The 20,839-nt window shown below is 33.5% G+C and overlaps 5 protein-coding genes across 7 annotated transcripts; 3 read left to right on the top strand and 2 right to left on the bottom strand.

Moving 5' to 3' along the window:
- Positions 1-756: 756 nt before the first annotated feature.
- CRB (chloroplast RNA binding protein) lies at positions 757-4,686 on the bottom strand. The gene is made up of 10 exons (XM_089717789.1): positions 4,503-4,686; positions 4,103-4,237; positions 3,891-3,977; positions 3,684-3,774; positions 3,519-3,573; positions 2,702-2,762; positions 2,048-2,269; positions 1,462-1,578; positions 1,279-1,368; positions 757-1,148 (listed from the first exon to the last, which is right to left on the bottom strand). The coding sequence occupies exons 1-10, from the start codon at positions 4,605-4,607 to the stop codon at positions 969-971; spliced, it is 1,143 nt and encodes a 380-aa protein (XP_089573915.1). The 5' UTR covers positions 4,608-4,686; the 3' UTR covers positions 757-968.
- A 402-nt stretch (positions 4,687-5,088) lies between these two features.
- On the top strand, positions 5,089-7,502 carry LOC105647402 (golgi apparatus membrane protein-like protein ECHIDNA protein). Its single transcript, XM_012233467.4, has 6 exons — positions 5,089-5,248; positions 5,639-5,695; positions 5,777-5,980; positions 6,109-6,168; positions 6,449-6,575; positions 7,183-7,502. The coding sequence occupies exons 1-6, from the start codon at positions 5,234-5,236 to the stop codon at positions 7,269-7,271; spliced, it is 552 nt and encodes a 183-aa protein (XP_012088857.1). The 5' UTR covers positions 5,089-5,233; the 3' UTR covers positions 7,272-7,502.
- A 764-nt stretch (positions 7,503-8,266) lies between these two features.
- On the top strand, positions 8,267-13,043 carry ZIP4 (Clathrin adaptor complexes medium subunit family protein). 2 transcript variants are annotated; one of them, XM_012233469.4, is made up of 9 exons: positions 8,267-8,424; positions 8,553-8,652; positions 8,850-8,960; positions 9,057-9,146; positions 9,369-9,616; positions 10,537-10,746; positions 10,912-11,119; positions 11,264-11,497; positions 12,628-13,043. In XM_012233469.4, exons 1-9 carry the CDS (start codon positions 8,390-8,392, stop codon positions 12,670-12,672), a joined length of 1,281 nt encoding a protein of 426 aa, XP_012088859.1. In that variant the 5' UTR covers positions 8,267-8,389; the 3' UTR covers positions 12,673-13,043. The 2 variants fall into 2 exon arrangements, with proteins under 2 accessions (XP_012088859.1, XP_089574499.1); XM_089718373.1 differs by lacking the exon at positions 12,628-13,043 and having other exon boundaries at positions 11,264-11,623.
- PPD1 (Photosystem II reaction center PsbP family protein) lies at positions 11,740-12,815 on the bottom strand. Of its 2 annotated transcripts, none has more exons than XM_012233468.4 (3): positions 12,657-12,815; positions 12,127-12,570; positions 11,740-12,037 (listed from the first exon to the last, which is right to left on the bottom strand). In XM_012233468.4, exons 1-3 carry the CDS (start codon positions 12,813-12,815, stop codon positions 11,816-11,818), a joined length of 825 nt encoding a protein of 274 aa, XP_012088858.1. In that variant the 3' UTR covers positions 11,740-11,815. The 2 variants fall into 2 exon arrangements, with proteins under 2 accessions (XP_012088858.1, XP_089574500.1); XM_089718374.1 differs by having other exon boundaries at positions 12,127-12,554; positions 12,657-12,797.
- A 3,741-nt stretch (positions 13,044-16,784) lies between the features above and the next one.
- A/N-INVA (Plant neutral invertase family protein) lies at positions 16,785-20,715 on the top strand. The gene is made up of 6 exons (XM_089718242.1): positions 16,785-17,874; positions 18,400-18,559; positions 18,673-18,884; positions 19,170-19,663; positions 19,747-19,795; positions 20,104-20,715. The coding sequence occupies exons 1-6, from the start codon at positions 17,080-17,082 to the stop codon at positions 20,428-20,430; spliced, it is 2,037 nt and encodes a 678-aa protein (XP_089574368.1). The 5' UTR covers positions 16,785-17,079; the 3' UTR covers positions 20,431-20,715.
- Positions 20,716-20,839: the final 124 nt, after the last annotated feature.

Here is a 20,839-nt window from a genome sequence, read left to right as displayed (position 1 = left end):
TTATGAGGAAAATATGCAGAGGATGCAAATACATAAAATCATAAGATATGATATATTAATGGTATATAATAGAAATACTTGTGAATTTAATGTTATATGAATCAATAAATTGAATTCATTTATGTTTGGATTAGAAAAGAACTAAAATAATTAGGAAAATAAATTAGTTTCCTTTCTTTTTTTTGTGTGTTCGTTTATAAGAAATTTTTTTTTTTTTTCTGTTTTTCGCTTTTTATTTGAAGAGAATTTTTTTAAATTATTGAGAAAAAGGATTCAAACTTATGCGTATTGTCAGATCTTACGTGTACTTACCACTTGATTATATATCATGTTTACCACTGGAGTATATATCATCCGGATACAAGTGTGAAAACGCGTGTATGAAATAAGAAAAAGTGACGGTTGAAAAGAAAAAAGAATTAAATTATTCATAATAATCTACCTGTTTGATCTGTAACCATAAGTTCACCGTTGAAAGATTATTTTAAATTGCACCTGCTACTGTCATGCACACATGCTCAGGATTTTGGGGGACAGAGAATGGTCTTTGATTGATTGTAGGATTCTTAATCACACCTTAGTGGTCAAAGGAATTGGTCAAAATTTATATTTCATGCCGTTTATGCAAGGCAAGTCTTTTCCCTAGTTGCAATTTATGATAGTATATATATATATATATATATATATATATATATAGTTGGAATATTCACACATTGAATATTCCCATAGAACAATATGGTCTATTCACACTGCTCATGGCAAATCCAACTTTCAGTTGATCAGTTGATGCATATTGTTTTTATGGATAAAATTCTGTAGATAACATCAGGATTTCAAACATTTCCACGGAAGAGAATATTCTTCTGAATTTGATAAAAATTTACTACACTTCAGTAGAAATGGGAAAAATAGAAAAAAAAAAGATATGAAAAGAGGTAAAGAAAAAAAAAAAAAAAGAGTGAAAAAATCTAAGCCTGTAGAACAAGACTCTTGCCAAGGATCAAGTCATCAGTGGAGAAATCAGCCTCTTTTCTGAATGTTCCTCTACCAAAGTCTAGGTTGTAAGAATCTGCAAGGCCTTCTACCAGGTCAAATTCAGGCTTCCATCCAAGCACATGTTTTGCCTTTTCAATGGATGCAAAGAAATGCTGTATCTCATTCCAAAAGAAGGATGATTCCATTAGTAAAGAAAATATTTGATTAGTCTGGCAAAATATTAAAAGCAAATCTGTGGTCATTATCAGAATTTTGATAGAGAATATTTCTGTTAGCATTCACCTGATCACGGAATGGAAATGCTTTCTTTTTCCCAAAGTCAAATTCCTTGGGGTTGTAATGAACGAGCTCAGGCTCTGGAAAACCACCAGCCTGAGAGGAAAAAGGAGAGTAGATTAGAAAAAAAAAAAAAAATTCATTGGTTCATTTTTGACATGTATTCAGTGACATTTTATCAACAATTACCTTTGCACATGCCCTTGCTAATCCATCAAAAGTGACATACTTTTCGCCTGATATGTTGAATACTTGCTTGCTTGCTTTTTCATTACCAAGAACCTGGATAAAAGCTTTTGCCAAATCCTGAAACGGTGAAACCATATTGCTTCAGAAGCTCATTATAGTATTATAAACAAGAAATGATTGAACTACATATCAGACATCACAAATTATAGTAGAACACAGCATATGCTTTTCAGCTAATTATTAGTGTCTGAAGCAAATTGGAAGATGTCATGTAAATTAACTGGGAAGAAAAATGGAAAAAGATAAAAAGGAGATAAGGGAAAACTTCAACTAAGAGCTTCTCCACTAAAATTAAAACCAAACGGAATTGCTTCGTTAAATGGAAAATCAGACATTATTCTTGTCAAACCAAGTTATGCCTAATCCTAAAAGTTAGTACTAAAAATTGGTTGAAGCAAACGAGTTCCCAATTTACATTTGGTAACTCCTAGAAGGATCTCGATTCTAATTATGCAGACATTTGAATGTAACTCCTCCTATAGTTGCTTTCAGTGCAAATGACTGATGGGATTGAAAATTGGCTCACCTTTACATGACCAAGTTGAGTTATTTGCACTCCTGAGTTGGGAATTGGAATTGGACGACCTGCTTTCAACCGGTGAAAGAACCACTCTTCAACAGGGTTGTAGTTTAAGGGCCCATATATGTATACTGGCCTAATGGAAGTCCAGTTGACACCCTTTGATTCTAGTAGACTCTCGGTCTCGAGCTTTCCCTTGTGCCTGCTCTTCGGATCAACAGCATCCGTCTATAACCAGACAACAACTAGTTACAGGAGACAAAACAGCAGATTTTCTTTCTTTTTTTTTTTTTTTTAATTTTTTTTAAAAAAGAAGGTATTCATGTCACACAAAATTTAAATTGTCTACACAACTAAAACATCTGATAAGCCATTGAATATTCTCATCTATTTGAAGCTTGTTATTAAACAAGGAGATATTATAATGTTAACTGATAATGGCACTCGTAGCGCTGTTTAACAAAATCGAGGATACAATTCAATTCTATAGACAATGTCTCTGTTTAGGTTTCATTTGGTAAGATTGCTCCTACGAAAGCAAAAAGGCCAAAAAAAAAAAAAAAGGGTTGCTGATTTTAAGATATCCACAACCTCATCTTCTTTATTCATTGTCATATCGCATGAAAATCCATTTCCAGTTACAAATGATATGAAACCTACCTCAGCGTGTGGTAAAAGATCAGATTTGAGGTAAACTCCAGCTGAAGAGCAGTATATGAACCTGAAAATTTGGAGATCTTTAGATTTTTGGCGGTAATTAAAGTCAAGAGCGTTTATGCTTTACTATGTCTCAATGTAAAATGTGAAGAGAACTTACATCTTAGGATTTTTCTTCCTATTTTGGAATATCAATAGATTAGTCCCACAAAGCACTATTTTGTCTGAGCAGTTCAGTCTAAAACACTGTCTTTGTTTCACCCATAATTTTAGTTTGAAACTTTCCAATTACTTCTATCCACATTCCAAGTCAATGTTTTATGCTTCTAGCCTATAAGATCTTCAAAAGGTAGTATCTGCTTAACCATTTATACAATCTTGAATGGAAATCGCTTGCATCTCCACATTTCTGAACTTAGTAGTACGTTATTATAGTTTCTCCAATTTCATATGCATTATTTTTTGAATAGAAAAGGGCAAAAACATAGTTTATAAAATTATAAATGCATAAGAATTTCATTTTTCATTTTCTGCATAGCAAGCAAAATGCTGTGTAGATGCAACATTATAATCTCTGAACCAATCTTCCAATTTTCCAGTCAGGATCAGCTATCTAATTGGCTATCACAAATTTTATGAGAAGCATGGAATATTTTCTAACTATGAGGAATTGGAAAGGACTGCAATAAGAATCAAACTGATACCGAAGCTTAGGAGCTCTGACATAAGATCAAAGGATTAACAAGAGCTCATTGTAAAATGATTGCACCTAGCTATGAGAAATGTATGAAACGTCATCAATAAACTGTTCAGAGCTTACTGTTCAAGCTTGGGTAAAGCATCCAATATAGGCTCAACTTCAACTGCCTCGCGTCCTGATTATATGTCACAAGGAGGAAACCAGTATTAGGAACAAACAACAAACAATTGTACTGAATTTAAATGAAGTAAAGTAAAGAAAGAGCACAGGAATATGAAGATGCACCATTGATATCATATACAACATCAAAGCCTTTAGCTGAGAGACTGGATTTCACAAATTCAAAGTCCTTCCTGTCTCCTTTCAAATGCAAGATCTAGTAAATCATGTTCAATTGCAAAATTAATCCACTAGTATTAGTAGAATTTGTTTTCCTCGTTAAAAAACTGCCATAAATATCCAGGGCAATGACTTTCATGCCACTTTGAATACCTTGGAAGAAAAATCAGCATATTCTTGGTCCGATTCACCTGGCAATTGTTGGGTAATTGGTGCCTTTCCTCTTGTAAACAAAGTAACCTGCAATGCACATATCACAATTGACCAATTATATAATAAAGTTCCTCATAGGTGAAGAAAGAAAAATGAAAACAAAATGCAGAACATGAAGAACTCAAAACTAAAGAAGAGATGGATACTAATACCTGATGACCCTCTTTGACAAGAAGTCTAGACAAAAACACACCAATGAAACGTGTGCCTCCCATTATAAGAATATTCTTGGAAGTTGATGCCGTAACCTGCAATGCTCCTTTTGTCTGCCATACCTTTCTTTTACACTGCAAAGGGAATTAATCAATTTAACTAACACTTCCTGTAGGCGGATGACAAAGGAGGCAGACCCATTAACCCTCATTGAGAAAAGATTAATTGTTTGTTATTAACAAACTAAAATTTCCAACAACAGAGGATGGCATTTCTAGTAGTGGATAACAGAGAGAGACGAACCCAACAACCACAGTTGAGACAAGATGATTTCTTTTATAGTCACCAACTCAGGTTCCCAGTAAAGAATGGTAATTTAAGCAAAATAGAAAGACAAACCTGGATTTGACTGTGAAGTCTGGTGCCGTTGAAGTCAGAAAAAGAAGAAGGAAGGAGAGAGAAAGAAGGCTGAGTCTGTTGCTGGACTGCCACCAACCTAGCCATGAGGATGCTTTTTTGCTATCCTCTTTGCTTTTGCGGTTTGTTAAAACAGAAATTTGAAAGATTATGGCTCTGCCCATCTCTCCTTTTTCTTGGCTCCCTCTCAATTTCCAACAATTATGGATAAGACAATGACCCCACTCCCCACCTCACTTTGGTTACATCCACAGCCTCTCATTCATCAACTACATTATGACCTCTTCTTCGTGTGGGCTACGTGAGAATGAGAGCCACTGCAATTTGTGGAAGCTCCCAAACTACATTGTAGAGTTGCAATGAAGATGGCCCAATCTTAGACAAGCTTAACCCAATTTCAAAATGGCCGAGGCCCATTTCTCATTGAACCAATGGCCCATTTATAGCTAAAACTAAAGAACTCTCCAAACTAGTGCAAACAATTGTTATTTCATAAAACAAAGGGGCTTTTTCATAAATATGAAAAGTCACAACATAGGATATACGAAGAATATAAAGGAGAAAACGTCTCTGCTTCTTTCTGTCCGCCAATAGCAACAGAATTGCGGGAATAAGGAGAAAAACAGAAGGAATTAGTTAGCTCATCCACATATATCACAGAAAAAGAGCCTTAAAGCTTTGATAGATTATTAAAATCTTCTTACAAGGCTAAAATGGATCTCAACCAGGTGAGAGGACTCGGCGAATTCATCTGTGTATTGAATTTCAATTGCTATGCCATTTGGTATATTTATTTGGACATATTAGATTTTGTTCAACAACGTTAAATCTATATAAGAGTGCATAACGTCATTTTTATTGGAACTGTTTCTTGTTCGAAGAATTTGAAATCTTTTCTGTTTGATTCACTGGAAATTCGAGAAAAAAAATAAGGAAAGAGAGAAGAAAGTTCCCATTATCAAGAATTGGTTGGAGATTTCCAAAGCATGGATAATATGTTAAAGTTTTTGTCTTTATTGGCCTGGTGGTGATCAAATTAAATCTAATCATTCGTGCTTGATTTTTTGAGGAGCCATATTTTGGTCAGCTAATACTCACAATTTAATAATTTCTGACAGTATCCTGGAGAGAATTATGCCAATCCAAGGACATGCTTCTTTCATGTTCTATTCAAGGTAATGCATACCCTATTGTCTTCATAAATTTACCTTTGCAAGCATAATTTAGGATTGATTCTGGGGTTCTTGTTTTGGCAGGCTTCATCTTTGGCATTTTACATACTCTCTGCCCTGTTTATTGATAATTTTGTTATCATTTTTGTGGTGACTGTTCTCCTTTCTGCTCTTGATTTTTGGGTAGTCAAGAATGTGAGTGGTCGTATCTTAGTTGGTCTTAGGTGGTGGAATGAAATAAATGATCTGGGTGAGAGCGTTTGGAAATTTGAATCCCTTGATCAAGAGGTTAGTTTAACACCACAAATTTGTCCTCCCTTCATCTGACAAGGATTGGTTTGAAGTTTGTATTCTTTTGGATTTTGCTCTTGGACTTGTATTATCTCTCACTTGTTTTGGTTGTGTTTTTGCACTAGTCATTGTCTCGACTGAACAAGAAAGATTCATGGTTATTCTGGTGGACTCTTTACCTAACGGTAAGGGAGTGGAATTTCATCATAGCATGTTAATGACTTAATCATACTGCTGGCATATAATACTTTTAGAAAAGTTGGATGTAAAATAATCTTGAGGAAATAGAGAAATGTAAATGGAAACATATGGTGAATGTGAAGTTATGGATGTAATCGTACATTGGTAGTCCTTACTCCTACTTAATTGTGGTTTTGTATACTCTTTAGTGTCTGGAATTTTGGTAAGTGAGCTTTTATGTCCATTAGTTTCTATATTTGATGTTGTTGTCTATTAACCTTACAGGCTGTTGCATGGTTTATACTTGGAATTTTCTCCCTCATAAGGTTTCAAGCGGATTACTGCCTCATTATTGGAGTTTGTTTGACTCTCAGTGTTGCAAACATCATTGGCTTTACTAAATGCCGCAAAGGTGAGAAAGCAGTTAATTTTGATTATTTGTTTGGGTATGGCCTTTAGGATTGCTTGGGTATGGATGAAGTAGGATATGTGCCATTGACTTTTTAGTCAGGACTTTGTTGGTTATGTGGTTGAATATTAAGCTTAGGCACTAAGCAAAGCGAAAAATACTCCTTAGGCCATTTGATGCTGCCTCACCTTCCATGTTATCTCACATTGACCAGTTTAATTGTTCTTACAAGGATCACACTTATGCTCAGGCGGCTTTTTCTTCTAAGTTTCTATGATATCAGTAAATTTTATTATTTGCAAAGTTCTGCCAGACAATTGCATGTTGCCCAAATAATTAGACTAGACAGAAGGTAAAACCAATTTGAAAGGGTGAGAAACTATTGTGAAATGCCATGAAACGATTGGATAAGCAATGTCCTTCAAATCAATCATTGCGATAATAGTCTGTGCTTGTTCCTGACTTCTTGGCATGGTAATGTGGAGTTATTATTGTTGTTGATTCTGCAGCTTGAGATTCTTCTAATTCCATTCCATGTTCCTTTTTTTTTTTTTTTTTTTTTTTTTTTCTTTAAAGTTGGTATTAACAATGTAGAAAACTTTCCATGTAGATGCCAAGAAGCAGATTCAACAGTTTGCATCCCAGACTATTGCATCTCAAGTCTCATCCACTCTTCAGTCAGCATTCAGTGTTGTGTGAAACCATTAGAGAAGAAGGGCATAAGGGTGCAAGATGTGCAGTTTTTGTAGGTAACATTGATAGATTGGAGGCAGCACTGTACAAATTTACAGCGTCGAGCCGGTTGATTCTTTAAACTTCTGTAGGAATTGGATACACAATAGATGCTTTTGTATGATCTTGGAGACATTTAATTGCTTGTAATTGTTTATGAGAAAAAGTTAATAGCAGAAGAATAATTTTCCCTTTTCATTATCATATACCTCAACTTCAATGTTAGTATCTCTCTCTGCACAACATCTTTAAGTGTTTCCTTTTTCTGAAAGCTCCTTACAAGAATGTAGGGTTCTGGGAGCAGTTCTTGGTATATGCAAGAATCAAGATTCCAGAATGGGAAACTGTATTAGAATAATTTTTTTAAAATGAAACCTTATTTATTTATTTATTTTTCTCTTTATTTTTCATTGGATATATTAATGGTGAATAATTCTTTAACTGACACAGCAGAATTTGAAGTATAAAATATTCATTTATAATTATAAATAATAAATTTTAGTTTAATTGTATTATATGCTATCAACATTAAATTCTTATGAAATACTATGAAAAATTAAAATTTAAGATAAAATTTATATTGAAATTCATTTGTACCATCTAGGCTTAAATGGATCAGCTATTTATATAAAAAAATATATATATTTAAAAAATAAAATAATGTCAAAACTGTAAATTTAGAAGATTATATATGTTTATCTAAGCTATATTTGTTAAATAGTTTTTGAATAATATTATAAATTTCATTTTAATTGATTATATTATAATATTTTTTATTTTATATAATAATAAATATTTTTGAAATTATTTTTCTAAAAATTTACTTTTTGTAGAAAATTAATTTTGGTAACAATATTGAATTTCGGCAACCAAATCCTCTCAGAAGTTTGTTTTTTTTTTTTTTTAAGAGAATTAGCCTAACTTACTGTTACGCTGTCGTTTCGCTGTTCTTTAACGTAGCTTTTTTAATTTCCTAAAAATATAACCATTTTCATTTTCAAGTTTCAACAACAAAGAGCTTTCATCTTGTACAGTCTGCTTCTCTTCTCCATCCCACACGCAGAGCTCGAGAGAGTTAAAGCGAGATGCTGCAGTGTATATTTCTCCTCTCAGATTCTGGGTAAGTTTCCTCTTCTTCCCTATCAATTTGAAATGAAAGAAAAATTAAAAACTCTTCTGAGGCAAAGACTATATTTCCGTCTGATCTGGTTAAACTGAAATAACTGGGTATTTGCGAAATTCTGACAGGGAGGTAATGCTCGAGAAGCAGCTAACTGGGCATCGCGTGGATAGATCGATTTGTGATTGGTTTTGGAATCAAGTGATTTCTCAAGGTGATTCCTTTAAGGTAACTATACCTTTTGGATTATGTTTTTATCTTCACTTTGTCAGCTTCTGGGTCTCATTATAATTTCACTTCTGTTTAAACTTTTGCTTGATATTTTAGTTTTCTATAAGCAACTCAAGTTGCTCTTGTTTTTTTTTTTTTTTTTTTTTTTTTTAATCTGTTGGATTTTACATTCGGTTTGATTTTTCTATCAATAGCAACAACCGGTTATTGCTTCACCTACGCATTATCTGTTCCAAATTATTCGAGAGGGAATCACTTTTTTAGCTTGTACCCAAGTTGAAATGCCACCTTTGATGGCCATTGAGGTAGTTTATTCTTGCGTTTATGTTCTTGTCATTTTCAGTGTGTTATATATTTGTACGTTGAAAAGCCTGAAATTATTGACTTGACTTGATTTTTAGTTCCTATGCAGAGTGGCCGATGTCCTCTCAGGTTACCTTGAAGGGTTGAATGAAGATTTGATAAAGGATAACTTTGTAATTGTGTACGAGGTACTTTCCTACTTAAGTATTTTCTTTGCTTATTCTAGGTTCATGCTGAGAGTTACCGGAGAATCATAATTCTTCATAAGATGGTAATACCATATTTGAGGCTGTGGATAAAATTGCATCTTTAGTTTTTGTTCATACATCTGATATAGAGATTATATGAAGGTTAAGCTCAGATTTCTGTCTTTCCCAACTTCAACTGGCATTTTTAATTGAAATTTACAGCTCTTGGATGAGATGATAGACAATGGCTTCCCTCTGACCACAGAACCTAACATCCTGAGAGAGATGATAGCTCCACCAAATATCGTTAGCAAAATGCTGAGTGTTGTGACTGGTAACAGCTCAAATGTGAGTGACACTCTTCCAGGTGCGACAGCATCTTGTGTTCCATGGAGAACAACCGACACAAAATATGCAAACAATGAAGTTTATGTTGATCTTATTGAAGAAATGGATGCAATTATAAACAGGTCTAAATCTATATTCTCAAAGTCACTTCATACTTCAATTGGTTATTTTTATTTCTCCATCAGCATCATTATACTTCAATTTGATTATTTGAAATCTTCGAATTGGTGCGATGTGACATTAGAGATAGTTACCAATACAAAGAATGTTTTCTGATACTCCTGATGGGGGGGGGGGGGGGGGGGGGGGGCATTATTTGCGATAGTAACCTTGGAAACTCTTTGTGATTGCACTTCTACATTCTCACTTTCAAATCATGGAAACTATTCAAAGAACAATTTGTCTAGTGGATGGTTGACCTGACCCCTCTGAGTTTTGATAGAGATGAAGGACAGCTAGAATGGGGCTAGGACACACAAGCCAAGACTGAGAATTCAAATGGAATTATGGAATAATGTTTCATTAAAGATATCCAGAAATGAATCCTAAAAGCATGAATGATCAAACCTAATCAAACACCTGCCAATCTTCAAACAGAATGCTGGAAGTCTAGTGGGATAGGAAAAAGTAGGGAATGCTAGCAGATACCAGAGATTTGATATCATGGATGAACTCTAAATCGCATGTCACATGAAAGATTCTACCACATACAGTTTCCATTGCGGTAGGGAGTTAGCAGATAGAAAAATGACAATGTATCTTATTTGTGATTGATACTGCTAAACCTGAAAAATGAATGAAATATATGTTCCTCAAACCTAGAGCCAGCATCCTTTTTATTCCTTAGTACTCGTTAATTATGTTAACGTGTGGCATTGGCGATTGCAGTTGACACAGGAGTTCCAAATGTGGATTTATATAGTGATTTTCATTGAGCAGAAAATTGTCTATAGTATTTGGAGCTCTACATTTTATATTTTTATGCTGCATGTTTTTGTCTTTGAAAGGCTAAGCAACCTTATGTTCTGCATGCATTGTTCAGGGATGGGATCTTGGTGAAATGTGAAATATGTGGTGAAGTTCAAGTGAACTCCCATATCACAGGTGTTCCTGATCTGACTCTTTCATTTACAAACCCATCTATACTGGATGATGTGAGATTCCATCCCTGCATTCGGTTTCGACCTTGGGAGTCACATCAGATTCTGTCATTTGTGCCTCCTGATGGACTGTTTAAGCTCATGAATTACAGGTTTGTTGATTTTGCACTAGTTTAGGTTGCTGCTAAAGGTTGTAATTTCTGTTGTGATAATTGTGTTATTGCGATTGTAGAAAGCTTAAGAGTACTTTCAGTGCCTCTGCTTTCTAGTCCAGCATGTGCTATATATTTATCTAGATCATTTGGCTTATAATACAGGGTTAAAAAATTGAAAAGCATACCAATATATGTGAAGCCACAAGTTACATCTGACGCTGGGACAGGCCGCATCAATCTTATGGTTGGAATAAAAAATGACCCTGGAAAGATGATCGACTCAATAACTGTGCAATTTCAACTGCCTCCTTGCGTAGTATCTGCTGATCTGACTTCAAATCACGGAGTAGTGAATATCCTATCTAACAAGGTACTCATCAAGCATATCTTCATAGTTAGCAGCTAATTAAAATCCTGATATCAAGGATGATCCCTATATATATATATATATATATATTTTTTTTTTTTTTCCTGCAAGAGTTTGATTATAGTTTTTGCTAACATGTCCTTGCAGATGTGCTCTTGGTCGATTGATCGAATACCAAAAGATAGGACCCCATCATTGTTTGGAACTTTAGCGCTTGAGGCAGGATTAGAGCGTCTTCATGTATTCCCAATATTTCAAGTTGGTTTTAGGATTCAGGGTGTTGCTCTCTCTGGCCTGCAAATAGATAAACTGGATCTGAAGGTTGTACCTAATCGTTTTTATAAAGGTTTTCGAGCTCAGACCAGAGCTGGACGCTATGAGGTTAGATCATAGTCCAATTTTTGTATCAATATAAATTTCCAAATTGTCTTGTTTTTTTTCTCAGAACATAGATGTTGGTTGAGTGCTGCAAAAGTTTCATCAATGCATATTTTCAGATTTCCATTCTGGACTTTGTTTACATTTTTTTGAAAGATAATTGGAATTGCAAAATAAAACATAATGGATATAGTCAAAACGATCAAATGTTTGATAGAATTGCAAAGCCAAAAAAAAAAAAAAAAAAAAGGAATGGGAAATCATAAAAATACAGAATCCTAAATTACAAAATGTGAAATGAATCTATTAGACCTCAACAAATCAACCAGCTACTTTGTTGACTCTGAATGAATCCATAACTTGACGAAGGTCATTTTCCTCTTCCACAAACACATTCTCTGGTGTTTGTAATCTCAGTTCATAAAGCCTATTATTTTCAACTCCAAGAACTGATAGGTACCTTCTATTCCATTCCAAACGAACAACTCTATCTTGTGGCATAACGGCCATCTCATTATTATTTGCATAAGACTTTATATTCACCTGACAAAAAAGGAATACCATTTCTATGATTTGAATCCATTCATTTCATGATACTTTTATATTATAGGCAATTACAATAAAAAGCTTACCTCAACTTGATAATAGAGCTTGCCATCATCAGCTACTTTAGAAGAAGTGGAGAGTATGTTTGATTCCCGCCTTACACCAAGTCTAGTAGACATGAACTCTGTCAAATACTGTTTAAGCACTTTCTTTCCAGCTTCTTGAGGAGGACCCAAGTCCTCAACACTTTTATACTTCGAAGATGAAGGAGATGACATCTCCACTGATAGATTTTCATCTAGAACAAATGGATCCCTAAAAAATATATCTGCTCCTGCACCTCTAACCTGAATCCAATTTTGTGGGTATTTGAAAGAATACCCATCAAATGTGTCTATATATTCTCTAAACCCAACTGAGGATTGAGCCAATGCGGGATCTTGGAAACCTAAACCAATTTCTGTAATTATATAACTGGAAAATATCAAACCCATTGTTGTTCTTCTACTTGCAACTGCAAAAGCTTTAGTCTGATTATGTAGGATCAAAAATTTTTTAGTGAGAAGCCATAGAAATTGTTTAATCAGGTACATTTACTAGATAATGGAGGAATTACCGGTTGGTTTTTATGAGACGTGGAGAAGCAGCGAGTGTAATCGGTGGAGAAGGGAACTGAGCAGCTGAGCCAACTCGGGAGAACGGAAGGACGAGTTGGAGAGGTGAGTTGAACCGGAAGAGGAAGTGAGTCTAGAAGTTTAGCCATTTCAGAGAGCATAAAGAAAATAAGCCAAAATGAGAATCGGGAAGAAGATAGAATAAAAGATTATAGAAGAGAGGACCAGATGGGCCTTGTTAGAGTTGGGTTGATTGGGCTTTTCTGGATATTACTATTAGGCCCAATATTAATGTATAAACATTTTCATGGGCTAAAATGATGATCCAGCTTGGGATTATAATACTCTATGCATATATGTTATACTAGTAATGTGGGATGATCCTTTAATTTTTTTTGCCTTATCTTCCTAGCTAGGTTTTGTCGAGCAAACGCTTTTAATGGAAATTTTCTTTATTTATAAAAATTAAATACTCGACTTTTTATTTAAAAGAATTTATATTTTTTTCATTCAAACCAATCCTTTGGCATGACTTTTTAGGTTCTAATATTATGATTTTGCAAAAGCCATATCACAAAAACCAAATTAGGATATGAGATTTGGGCATGAACCCTATTTTCAATATAGGAAATAAATTCCGTCTATTGTCTCAAATTAAAATGTGAATATTTACTCGCTCTAAAACGATAACCAACATAAAAAAAACAGATGAAAGAAATCGTCTATTTAGTGTCTTAGAATCTAGATCAACGCCCTAAGAGATTATTTTTAATTACAAGTTAAGAATGTAATAATTAACCTCGTCTATTGACTATTGGTGAAGGAGCATCTTCATTCCACCAAAAGCTCATGTGCTTATTTTGCATACTTGGCCAAGGTTGAGCTGCTTACGCCATTTTCAAAAATGGCTTGGACCTGGATAAACTTAAAAAGGTACCATTGGCTTTAAATTTTTTGGTAACCTTTTTTTTTTTTTTGGGAAAAACGATGTGTCGTCATCTAGACGTGAGCCAAAAGGCTGACTAAAAAGTGCAATTCATCAATTCTGCCACGTCGCTGAAATTTAATGGCTGAAACTTAGGCTATGTTCCTAGGTGGTGGATTCATAGACTAAAAGTAGTGGATACCAATTCCCTGACACGTCACCTGTACTTATCTATCCTCTTCTGGAAAAAGAAAAACATTTAAAGTAAAATGATTGATATAGAATAATTAAATAATAACTATCACATATTATTTATTTAAGGGAAAATTATTATGTAGTCCCTCCATTTTTATATAATTATCCAACTAATCTCAAATTTTACGCAAATATCTAACTAATCCCTCAGGTTTAACTCCGTCTAATTAAAAGGTCCTTCCGTTCGAAAAGTTGGTTTTTTTCCGTTAATTATAGACTAAAAGACTAAAACACTCCTCCCTAGCTGACGTGGACCATAAGAAAAAATTATTATCTAGTCCCTCAGGTTTTACATAATTATCTAACTAATCCCAAGTTTTGCACAAATATCTAACTAGTCCCTCAGGTTTAACTCCGTCTAATTGAAAGGTTCTTCCGTCCGAAAAGTTAGTTTTTTTCCGTTAATTGAAGACTAAAAGACTAAAACACCCCTCCCTAGCTGACGTGGACCAGTATGAAGCGATAAGGGAGGGAATTGTATAAACTAAAAGACGAAATAATAATTTTTCCTATAATTTTATGCACATGTAGAATTGTATAGACTAAGCTTAATTACACGAGTAGGAAAATTAGCCTTCACTAAATTTAAAAATGAAAATTGAAGAGTTTCATATAAAGTCGATGGAGACATAATCATTTTTCTCTCTTAAATGTACGGTTTAGTTTTAGATTATGAATATTTGCAAATCGAAAACCATTAAATATAATTATGTCTCTAAAAATATTACTATCTTCATTCTATAATCGTCACATTTAGAATTTCATGTCTTTTAAAAAAATTATTAAATTTGTATAAATTATAATAAATTATTGAAAAAATTTTGACAATATTACCCTTAATTTAATATTAATCTTTAAGAAAATCATTAAATTGAAGTAATAATTATTAATTATACACAAAGGGTAAATATGAAAAAAATATTTATTACTCCTTAAAACCGCAAATGTAACAAGTATTTTAGGCCAAATTAGACAAATATTTTAGAACAAACTATTTTCTTAAATCTGACAAGTATTATGGAACAAAGACAGTATTAAAAAAAGGATAAAAAAATTAATTTGATGTTCTAATTAAATATTATTAAATTTAAGTGAATCATAAAAGTAAATACCTCTTCAAAAAAGTAAATACCTCATTTTTCTTTTTACCCCAAATTATCATCATAGTTTCTTTTTTAGAAAAAAAGTAATAAACATAATTTTCTATTTTATTCATATTTAATATGCAAATTTTATCAAGAAACATTACTATTATCATTGATAAAATCTAAAAAAAAAAAATAAAGTATTCCATCTATTCATAAATACTTTTAATGTTTTTATGGTAATTAAGTAAGTAAATTTATTCTTATAAATTATAACAAAATATTAATTAATTTTATTACGTAACCTTAAGTAAGAGAGGAGATGTTATATGATTTTAGAAAATTATAAAAATAATTATTAAATTTAATATAAATAAGGATAAAATTGAAAAAAAAATAATTACTCATTAATATTCTAAAAAAAAAAAGATATTTGCGGAGAAAACATCGGCTCTAAAATAATAGTTATTTATAGATAAAAAAAGTAATTATTATTGCCACCTATATTATTATAATTTCATAACTTTGAATATGAATATTAATATTTAATGCAAGGTTATCTGTGCAAATGATAAACTAGGTATATCATTATGGCATGAAAGGAACAAAAGGGAAACAAACTAGGTATATCATTATCACTTCATACTGGTTCACGTCAGCTAGGGAGGAATGTTTTAGTCTTTTAGTCTTCAATTAACGGAAAAAAACTAACTTTTCAGACGGAAGGACCTTTCAATTAGACGGAGTTAAACCTGAGGGACTAGTTAGATATTTGCGCAAAACTTGGGATTAGTTAGCTAATTATGTAAAACCTGAGGGACTAGATACTAATTTTCCCTTATGGTCCACGTCAGTTAGGGAGGGGTGTTTTAGTCTTTTAGTCTATAATTAACGGAAAAAAACTAACTTTTCGGACGGAAGGACCTTTTAATTAGACGGAGTTAAACCTGAGGGACTAGTTAGATATTTGCGCAAAACTTGGGATTAGTTGGATAATTATGTAAAAAAGGAGGGACTAAATAATAATTTTTCCTTTATTTAATAATTTATGATATTTATTAACCGATATAATAAAAATCATTATTGATTAATATAGTTATAATCTTATAAAAAAAATAGAATTATAATTTCACACAGAACTAAATTTATATAAAATTTCTCATCCTTTTAATATTTGAGTCACCTGTATTAAATATTTAGCAAAAAAAAAAAATCTAATTATAAAAAAATAGCTAAAACTAAATATAATATCGAGTGATTTTATTTTATTTTATTTGTAACAAATCTTTTTGACATTGATATTGATTTAAATATTAACACGTTTACATATCACTTTATAAAATTATCTGAAATTTAATGTTATATTTGAAAAGTTACAATGAAAGTAATAGAAATGTAATTGAAACACAATGTAACGTAACTAAATGCTCTTGGTGTAAATTTCATACTAAAAGTACTTTTAATATATTTTATTACGGCTCACCAAACATAGCATTAGAGAGAAAAAATGATAATTAATGAAGTCATTTTAGAAGTTCTATAAAAAAAGAAAACTATTTAAAGAACATTTAAAAAAGTATTTGAAACAATGAAATGTTAATTTAAGATTTGAGAAATATATTTTTATAAATAAAAAATTAATTTAGAATGAATATGGTGATCCAATACAAATTTAGTTAGGTTAGGAAAAAACTAACTTTTGTCCCAAGCTTGGATTTTGTTTACCTTCAAAATTTTCTAACCAATGGGGAAAAAAAGAAAAAATAAAAATTGGTTTTTAGGGGCATTACTGTCATTACATAAATCTTAAAATAAACTGTCATTAACAATTATCTTATGGCCAACTGCCCAAGAAAGAAAATGGTCTTGCCCCTTTGCCTTTCTCACCGCCTCTATATAAAAGGGCACATCTCCTTTTCAATTTGAATCCTTATTTATTTTCATTTTCAGACACCATTTTCGCTCAAATTCCCCTTGTTGCAGATCGTCAATCTCCTCTCTTCTCTTATTTTTCTATGTAAGTTCTCGTTATTCCAAAGATCCAATATTTGTTCATAAGAATCCCTCAATTCATTCGATTTGTACATAGAGAAATTTCAGAACTTTTTCTTTATATCCATTTGTTTTTTTGCAAATTTTTGCTCTTTTCTTCTTGATCATATGACTACACTCGGTTTCCTTACCAATTCCACCATGAAACCGTCTTGTAGATTCCTTTTGACCCGAAAAAGCCCGGGTATTTTCAGGTATGTGAAATACCAACATACTTTAACCGCCAATTTATCAAGGAATCATTTGAATTTAGACCATAATAAACGATTTTCCACGTACCCTTCTCGAATTTTAGGATTTCGAAGCATAACCAATAATACCCAGAGATATTTTTGTATACCCGATAACAATTTTACCCAGTCCAGGCTTATATCAGGATCCGCATGTGGTCCTTGTGCAAGAAGAAGAACCAATAGAGGCATTTCTGTTATTACAAGTGTTGCATCAGAAGTGAAAAAATATTCAACTTCTGTCGAGACTAGAGTGAATGATAAGAATTTTGAAAGAATTTATGTGCAAAGTGGGATTGGTGTTAAGCCTGTGGTAGTTGAGAAGATTGATATAGACGAGAATGTTGTAGGAGAGGAAGCGTCTAGGATAGGAATTGTTGTTCCTGATGATGATGTAAATGTATTGGAGGATGTTAAAGGAGTTGAGATTGTTAGTCCTAGGAGGGAGGAGTCAGATATTGAAAAAGAGGCATGGAAGTTGTTAAATGATGCGGTTGTTACGTATTGTGGGAGTCCTGTAGGGACGGTGGCTGCCAATGATCCAGGGGATAAGCAGCCATTGAATTATGATCAGGTTTTCATACGTGATTTTGTGCCTTCAGCTCTTGCATTCTTGCTTAGAGGAGAAGGAGAGATTGTGAGGAATTTCCTGCTTCACACCTTGCAATTGCAGGTGATATTTCACATTCCTCTAATTTTTTTATTCTGTCCTTTGTTTTCTATTTTGTTTATCTGTTTTTGTATGTATATGTGTTCTACTCTGGATATTATTGAGCTATCATCCTGATTTCTATGTGACTCTCTAGTTAATAATGAAGACAGCTTTTGATTTTACATTCTCATACATAATAAGAAAACATGCAAGTATTCCTTCTTGCAGAATAAGGTTAGTTGTAGCAAGTTCTTTAAATTTTTTTATGTAAACTAGTATTCAAGTGATATCCATCAATACCAAATTGGTGATTCACATCAATTGATTTGGTTAAATGCGATCATTGTTGTGGGGGGCTCTAATTTCTCATAAGAGGAGCCACGGTGATATAAACGTTTATAGTTGAATATCAGTTATGTCATGCGGCTGTTGATGATATCCATGTTGTAGAGCGTGATATTTGTATTCATAGTCATGGGCTTGATACTTCCTATATATAATCATGGTATTCTGCAACTGAAAAATGTGTTGTTGCTTCTATCTTAGAGTTGGGAGAAAACAGTTGATTGCTATAGTCCTGGTCAGGGCTTGATGCCTGCTAGTTTTAAAGTTAGGACCGTGCCTCTTGATGACAATAAATTTGAAGAAGTTCTGGATCCAGATTTTGGTGAATCAGCTATTGGTCGTGTTGCACCTGTGGATTCTGGTTTGTTTATTGCAGCTCTAAGACTCCTGCCAAGAAAGATAGCTATTGTTCTTCCAAAATTATTGTTATTTCATTGCATCCGAATTTGCATGCTTAATCTCTTTTGATGGCAGGGTTGTGGTGGATTATCTTATTGAGGGCATATGGGAAAATAACTGGTGACTACTCATTGCAAGAGAGGGTGGATGTTCAGACGGGCATAAAACTGATATTGAACTTGTGCTTGACTGATGGATTTGATATGTTTCCTTCTCTTTTAGTCACTGATGGATCTTGCATGATAGATCGACGGATGGGTATTCATGGTCACCCCCTTGAGATCCAAGTAAGTTGATCAGTCGCTTTCTATGCTTTCTTATATGTAATGTTTTAGCAGCATGGGGATCTTTGGCTTGTCGAACATTTAAACATCTCTTTCTCAAAAAGCCTACTTTTTTCTTCCTTTTTTTTTTTTTTTTTAAATTTATGAATATTCTCTCTATGATGTGGAGTCTGGTTTATGATCTTTCCTAGTCGCCCTTATTCTGATTTTCAAATTTTAGTTTAAGTATGTGCTTGGTCGCATCATTCACTCACTTTACTCTGCTTGGTCACAAATCTGTTCCTGCAGGCCTTATTTTACTCTGCCTTGCGGTGCTCTCGTGAGATGCTGACGGTAAATGATGGATCCCGGAATTTGGTGAGGGCTATCAACAACAGGCTCAGTGCACTGTCATTCCATATTAGAGAATATTATTGGGTGGATATCAAAAAGATCAATGAGATTTACCGGTATAAAACTGAAGAGTATTCCATGGATGCTACCAACAAGTTCAATATCTATCCTGAACAAATTCCTTCTTGGCTTATGGATTGGATACCAGAGGAAGGTGGATATCTTATAGGGAATCTACAGCCAGCTCATATGGATTTTAGGTTTTTCACTCTTGGAAATCTTTGGTCTGTTATTTCATCTTTGGGCACCCCAAAACAGAATAAAGCTATTCTAAACTTGATTGAAGCCAAATGGGATGATCTTGTTGGACGCATGCCTATGAAAATATGTTATCCTGCTCTGGAACATGAAGATTGGCGTATAATCACTGGTAGTGATCCAAAGAACACGTGAGTTTTTATGCTTTATTCTGTGCAGTTTGGTTTACAGTTTCATCAGTTCTGACGTTCCTCTGTTTGTTGGACTTTTGCAGCCCATGGTCATATCATAATGGTGGATCCTGGCCAACTCTTCTTTGGCAGGTAACTAAAACATTCACTTCTCTCCCAAAGTTTTTTGTAACATAAAGATCATATAATCTGTAAACGTTCCAACTCTCACCCATTACCCATTGCCCACTTGGAAAATGCTGTCTTAACCTTCTACTGCATTATTATAAATGCACAACTAATTTACATTAGGGATTTAGAGTAGAACTAACATTTGTGAAGATGGTTTAAAGATTTTCCTCTTTATGATAGTTTACGCCTTACATGTGTCATGTTCTTCTGCCCATGACTCTTTAATTTTCTGCTGTTATCTAAATTTTCATTATATGAAATGGTTTCAGTTCACATTGGCATGCATCAAGATGGGTAGATTTGAACTAGCGCAGAAGGCAGTTGCTTTGGCTGAAGAAAGGCTCTCAGTTGACCGTTGGCCTGAGTATTATGACACACGTACAGGAAAGTTTATTGGAAAGCAATCCCGACTTCATCAAACATGGACTATTGCTGGGTTCTTGACCTCCAAAGTTCTCTTAGAGAATCCAGAGAAAGCATCATTGTTATTATGGGAGGAGGACTATGAACTTCTTGAAATCTGTGTTTGTGCACTGAGCAAGACTGGTCGCAAGAAATGCTCTCGAGGAGCTGCTAAGTCGCAAATTCTTGTGTAGGGCGATAGCCATTCTGTCAGAATCAAGAGTTTGTTTGTGATACACAGCTCCAAGTCTGGGAGAGGATAGGACTTATCAGCCTCTAGAACTGTAACGTATACTAACAAATGGTTACATCTGTAAAAAGTTTTTGTTTTACTCAATTTAATTAGCTAAGTTAATCGGTCCTGGAATTTTGAAGGACTAGTTTTTGGGGAACTTTACAAGTAGAGTTATGGTTTCTCCATCATCATTGTATGTACATTGCCAAATTCTTTATATATTGATACATCTAAGGTTCAGTTATCGTTTTGGACAGGGAGGCAGGAGGAATATTTTCCCCTGTCAAACATAGAGAAAGTTTTCCGTCCTAATTTTTTTGAAATTAACATAGTGGCCTGTCTAGTCTTAAGAAAAAATAAATAATAAT

Source organism: Jatropha curcas, chromosome 2 (genome assembly GCF_041381405.1).
Source record: "Jatropha curcas cultivar XTBG-Jc1 chromosome 2, XTBG_Jcur_1.0, whole genome shotgun sequence".
In the NCBI taxonomy this organism is placed as follows: Eukaryota; Viridiplantae; Streptophyta; class Magnoliopsida; order Malpighiales; family Euphorbiaceae; genus Jatropha; species Jatropha curcas.
Note: the sequence above shows the minus strand (reverse complement) of the source record. Positions and strands in the feature narration are given on the sequence as shown.